The following is a 6,410-nucleotide window of genomic DNA, read 5'->3' on the forward strand; positions in this document are numbered from 1 at the left end:
TTTTGCTGATTGTACTGCGCTACAAAAAAGCAAGTAATTCATTTCACCAATTCAAACAAAAACATGAACTATTAAAAAACTTAATTGTAATTTATTTGCAACTTTACATCGATTTTTTTTAGGTTTTTCATTTTTTAGGTTTGCTCAAAAAAGTTTTAGGCAATTGAATTATCTATCTAAATAAATATTTAAAAAAATAGTGATGATTGATTTTTTATAGTCACTTTTTGTTTTTGATTTTTTTTTTCAGTACAGGATCTCAAATTAAATTTTTTAAATATTTTTTTTAAAAAGCTCAGACAGTTTTCTCAAATTCATCCCTTCACAACTTTTCTCTATCTTTTGTCATTATTCAGATATATCGATTTATAAAAAAACAACTGCAGCTTTTTTTATATGTTTGAACAAATAAATTTTCCAAAAAAAAAAATTAAAATCACTGATTTTACGTATTTAGTTATTGATTTAACATCTTCAATAAAAAAAATAAACTTGTAAAAATTTCCCGATTTTATCACTTTCCCTATTTTATCTCGCCAAAAATCATCAGGGGGTGATATAATCGGATGATCACTGTATTGATATTTATGACATTTTTGGTATTTTTGACATTTCCGACATTTTTAAAAACGGATCCTTCATTTGCCATAAATAGCAATATCCCGAGGTTAACTAGTTATATCCAAACACTACTTTCAATGTGAAGTTGGATTGAATCTCGTTATGCAGCCAATGAAAAGTGTTCAATAAACAGCATCCTTTCTACGGTCTTAAACACGCAAGGACGATTGCATCATCATCATCATCATATCGCTTACACCACGCGCAGCATCGCAAAACCGAACTGCACACTTCACCGGGATCGTCAGCTTAGCGGAACGTTATAATTACACGGGCTTCCTGCTTTGGGCACAGTTCCAACAAAACGTCGAAAACTACATAATTACTACCCACAAACCGAGCGATTCGAATCCGTTCCACGAATCGGCACATACTTCGCGGAAGACTAATAAATTTCCCGGTTTCTCGCCCCACCAAACGTGAAGATTTATTTCCTTCGGGGGTACATTTATTCCCGGACCGTAGATCGCAGGTATTTCCTACATATGCGCGTAAAACGCCTTAATCCTTTTTTTTCTCCTTCTCCTTGCTGGTGCGCACCTCATCAAAATATTCCTCCCCGCATAATGGATGCACCGTAAATGACACTGAACCAAACTTGGATCTGGTCATTCCTAGCCCTTGTTGCGCCTGGCCCGAGAGAGTTGGGTTGGGTTTCTATTCGATTTTATTCTTTTACTTCTTCTTGTTTTATCGCCTCGTTGTTGCTTCATTCGAGACATGGTCGATCGAGTCGTTTAGGATCCATTCCACCGCCATCACCGTCCGAGGGAATAATGTTTACTCTTTATCAAAACTACTCGCCAATATATGGCACTGGTGGTACAGATTTTCTCACCGTCGTCGTCGCTTTCGTGTCCAATAATGCGGCGATTCACATGTGTCTCGAATGTGGCAGGAATTGCAAGTGTTTGAACACTCTTGAGAGAAGATATAAGATTATCTTGTTCGGTGCGATCGAGAGATCAGGATCAGGAAACGCTTGCACGAGATTTTCCATGGATTGACTCATTATCGTCTACCACGAAAGAACTCTTAGTAAACTAGCAAGCAAACGAAGTTACAAATTACATTCTAGCAATGATGTCATATTCGTTAAGAAATCCGGGATCATTCGATCGATAACCAAATCCTCCGAACCGTCACGAAGTGATCTGCACACTTGTTACTCATCGGAGGTCAAGTTTATTACTCGCACATGATTTCATCTTTTTGTTCGATAATAAAGGATCTTCCTGTTGTGCAACGCCTCGGACGTCCTCACGTTTATTGTGTTGTTTTGTGCCATTATGAGTATCATCGTTTTTTGTTGTTGTTCTTAGCATCAACTATTGTACGAACGCGTAGTCAGTGCACGGTGCTGCGAGGGTTTAGATTTCATGGTCAAATGATGGATAACGTCATCCCAGTAGAGATATTTAGCAATGAACTTCAAATCGCAGCCAATTAGGCGAAACCAACCGTCCCAGGCAGCGTCTTACTCATCTCGAAAGCGGCCGGGAAACGATGAAAAAATCCAGAAGATTCATTTGAACTTTTTTATTGCTTTTATTGTACCGTCGTCAGTCCAGTTATAACAATCAACATCAGTGCCAGAGCCATACACAGCCCCCAGTGCTGGTGGTCGGAAGAGGATACCTACCTTAAAGCAGCACATTAATTTCGTCTTCATTGCTATTCATCACGATTTGCTACGGTCAGTGCTGCTAGGGGCCAAGAGAACTTGGGGTGCGATCGTCTATTAAAACGAAAAAAAAAACGTTTGCGCTGATGATGATGCTACCGAGTGAGGCGAGATCGTTCTGATAGATTGTTTTTCTATCGCCAAGGATGCGATCTGCGGACGATATGAGATCAGCAGGTGTGGCTGGAGGACGTGGTATGAGGTCACCAAGAGAAGGGGCGAGATAAACGCCTCACAAGGGATTTTAATTGAAATGGAAAAGTTGTAGTTTAATCGCGTCACAGGGTGATTTGCTAAGGTTCCCGAAAATGAAGTTTCATTTAGGTAGTATCTAGGATTTTTTTCTAATGTCAAATGTTTTTAGTAATGAGTAATAATAAATACTAGCTGACCCGGCCTTCTCTTTCTTTTTAGTTAATTTTGCAACAATAAATGCATGACAATTCTAAATTAATTCCACATACCACCAAAAATCGACCGTGCGATTTGTTTAAAGTTTGTAAATGCATGGCGAATCGGATATTTGATACGCTCAAATCTAAAAAGCATATCGATTAAAATAAATGGTTTTATCAGAATGAGAGCATCCTAGCCCATGAATTTGCCTTAAAGTGTCGATAGTTGTAATTCGTTGGTTTTTAGATGCTTTATGATCGATCTTGACCAATCTTGTTCGTACATGATACAATAGAAACGAAATTATCAAGCACACGGGAGAACCTATGGTCATCACTACCGCACCGTCACGATCATTCCAAATCACATTAATAGATACGATAGGACCACTTCCGAGAACCATTAATAACAATCGCTTCCCAGTGCGATCTAACCAAATATATAGTTGTTATTTCAATTCAGAACAACGAAACCAACACTATAGCTAAAGCACCAGTGAAACATTTTATACTTATATATGGATATTTTATGGAATCACGATCTGATCAAGGAACGGAATATAATGGACCAATTAATAATTTGGATACGTTCAGGAACGAACCACATTATAAATTACAAATAGCTCACGAGATAACAAAAGCCAAGCTGATAGAACAAAAGCAAAGAAAACAAAAGGAGCATGAACAAACCGTAAACCCAATATGTATACATCAAACCACAAGATATAGTATTTTTGAAAAATGAAAATAAAAAAAATTAAATCCGTTTAATTTCGGACCATGTAAGTTTGTATCAGTATGTGAACCAAAATGCGGACTTAAAAATACAGTACAAAAGATTGATCAAAAACTAAGCAAATTTCATAACTGAAAATTCGATGTTGTTAAGCAAACAAATATACAAAAAAAAACACAGAACAAAACGAAGAGAGGAAAAAAATTGCAAACAAAAGAAAACGTATTGTGCGAGACAGGTGGGGAAGGACTATTTAAAATAATTCCACCCAGTTACAAAATTCTCTCTAAGGGGGATGGTGTAGCATGAGAAAAACCCATAGTAACATAAAATACGGGCAGCATGAGAAAAGTCATCAGTAAACTAATTTACAGGCAGCCAACTATAATCACGCCTGAAGAAGCACACCTTCTGTATCACTATTTTTGATTTCTCTATTCCTCACCACATTTACCTCACTCAGCGAAATCCATGCCGGCCGCTGAGCTTATTTTTTTAACTAGCACAAAAACCCAATGTTTACGAATTGCATTCATTGATGCTCACCTCACCTGTCTCATAGAATGAACAGTACTTGGTGTGTACTATAAATAGGAAGTGCCGAGATAAAATGAGTATCATTACTCTTTTAGCTCGACCCAGCTGAAAGTTCTCCTACTAAATTACAAATTCAAATTTTCCAAGGATCCAAGGATTAAACACATTAAGACAGACAGACAGACAGACAGACAGACAGACAGACAGACAGACAGACAGACAGACAGACAGACAGACAGACAGACAGACAGACAGACAGACAGACAGACAGACAGACAGACAGACAGACAGACAGACAGACAGACAGACAGACAGACAGACAGACAGACAGACAGACAGACAGACAGACAGACAGACAGACAGACAGACAGACAGACAGACAGACAGACAGACAGACAGACAGACAGACAGACAGACAGACAGACAGACAGACAGACAGACAGACAGACAGACAGACAGACAGACAGACAGACAGACAGACAGACAGACAGACAGACAGACAGACAGACAGACAGACAGACAGACAGACAGACAGACAGACAGACAGACAGACAGACAGACAGACAGACAGACAGACAGACAGACAGACAGACAGACAGACAGACAGACAGACAGACAGACAGACAGACAGACAGACAGACAGACAGACAGACAGACAGACAGACAGACAGACAGACAGACAGACAGACAGACAGACAGACAGACAGACAGACAGACAGACAGACAGACAGACAGACAGACAGACAGACAGACAGACACAATGCTTCGGTAAAGCGTTCCTCATCGGTATCGGCTTCGACTTCTGCAGCAGAGCTTTCTTTAAGGCGAACTCAGTGTTTTGCACCGATTTTAAGATGAATAACTCCACGTTCTTCAGTTCTTCTTGCGTTAGTGATCAGGTGCCATGGGCTCCTTCGACCGCTGCCGGCGGAAACTCAACGGAAATCGCTAAACGAAGGCTACTTGTCGCAAAAGCCGCTTCCAGTTAGAGAAGTCTTCCCATTTGGAATAAAGCACGTTCGGCGAAATGAGACCGTTCCTTCTCTGCGGTGTGTTCGAACCTTGACTCGACGACAGGCCATCCTTCCTTCGGCCCCCACAGAAACTCGGAGCCACGGAACCAGCGGCTGGTAGGAGGAAGATCCGGCGATTTCTGTCATTGCGTCGCATCGTCAGCGACGTTCAGTTTCGCCAGGACCCAGTTCCCCTCCGTTGTCTCCGTCAACTCAAGCATCTCGCTGTTTCGCACTGTTACGAACTGGTTGTATTTCCGGTGATCGGAAGTCCGTCCAGAAAACTCTCTGCGTAGGCCTCATCTTGTGAGTCTCCATGGCGTCGTTTGCTAGGTGGCTTGTAGCTCTAGTCTGGGAATCGGCACGAATTGTAACGGGGCTACTATTGTCTTCGCGCGAATGAGCGCACATTTCACTTTACCCTCTTCTTCGAACCGCAGATAGGCGGCTGCAGCGAAGCCGTTCTCCGACGCATCTACGAACACGTGCAGGTGAATGACATTTTGCTCTCCTATGCTAGTCGTCACTCGGTAACACCTTGGTACGCTGACCGATTCCACTTGTGGGAGGCCACGTAACCTGCTGTTTCTCTAGCTGCCCGCTCTAGATAGACTTGTTCCAACCTACATTCCCTGGTTTCTGTATCTTCAGGCCAAATTTCTTGCTGAAATATCATCAGTAACATAAGGAAGTGCGCTAGTAATCCCAGCGCATCGTAAATGGTCATCAGCCTGTTAAAAATCTGCCTTTTTGTTGGGACGATGTCACCTCGCAGTAGTTCTTCGTTGATTCTTAGGGATAACTTTGAAGTAAACATATCGGTCGCTGTACACCACCACAAGACGAAAACTTTCTCCATCGCAATCACACTCGAAAGGTTCAAACTCTTTTCACCGGGAGTCGCTTTCAACTCCTGTACTACTCGACTCGAATTCGACAGCCAGTTCCGTATTTCGAACCTTGCTTCCGCGTAGACGTGTCGGACATCTTTCACCACCTGTATCGCCTTTTCTTGCGCCTCTACACTCGAGAGCGTCGACGTAATGCTCTATCACTATCGCTTCCGCTGTCCTCGGAAACAGATTTTGAAACGCCTCAGCCAACAGAAGATCCCGTTGCTTACGCACCTCCAAACAGATTGGTCGCTTCATTGTCATTGGTTTGCTATCAGGCAGTCGAACATCGTCACATCGCCAGAGCAGATCATCCGTTTTCCTTTCTCATGTGTTCATGATTTCAGTAGCTGTTCCGCTAGCACATCGTCCTTGGATAACAATGGTTTGACGGGACTCGTTACTCCGATGCTGTCCAAAAACATGTACGCCTTCACTATGTTATGGAGATCGACGTCGCTTCGCTCGCATCATGGGCACACGTGAAGGCTGTGGTGCACTGTGAAATTCGTCGCTGGGTGAGATGTCTTT

At 41.8% G+C, this 6,410-nt stretch overlaps 1 protein-coding gene across 1 annotated transcript; it reads right to left on the bottom strand.

Annotated features, from left to right (window-relative positions):
* Positions 1 to 5,315: 5,315 nt before the first annotated feature.
* On the bottom strand, positions 5,316 to 5,713 carry LOC129724843 (uncharacterized). Its single transcript, XM_055680070.1, has 2 exons — positions 5,524 to 5,713; positions 5,316 to 5,461 (listed from the first exon to the last, which is right to left on the bottom strand). Exons 1-2 carry the CDS (start codon positions 5,711 to 5,713, stop codon positions 5,316 to 5,318), a joined length of 336 nt encoding a protein of 111 aa, XP_055536045.1.
* Between the last annotated feature and the right edge of the window lie 697 nt (positions 5,714 to 6,410).

The sequence above is a fragment of the Wyeomyia smithii genome, chromosome 2, assembly GCF_029784165.1.
Source record: "Wyeomyia smithii strain HCP4-BCI-WySm-NY-G18 chromosome 2, ASM2978416v1, whole genome shotgun sequence".
In the NCBI taxonomy this organism is placed as follows: domain Eukaryota; kingdom Metazoa; phylum Arthropoda; class Insecta; order Diptera; family Culicidae; genus Wyeomyia; species Wyeomyia smithii.

What these genes read in the sequence shown, in the direction of transcription:
- LOC129724843 (XM_055680070.1), bottom strand. Translation starts at nt 5,713, where the DNA reads ATGACCATTTACGATGCGCTGGGATTACTAGCGCACTTCCTTATGTTA. An exon ending in GAATCGGTCAGCGTACCAAG is followed by an intron (nt 5,462 to 5,523) that starts GTGTTACCGAGT and finishes ACGTGTTCGTAG; the next exon opens with ATGCGTCGGAGAACGGCTTC.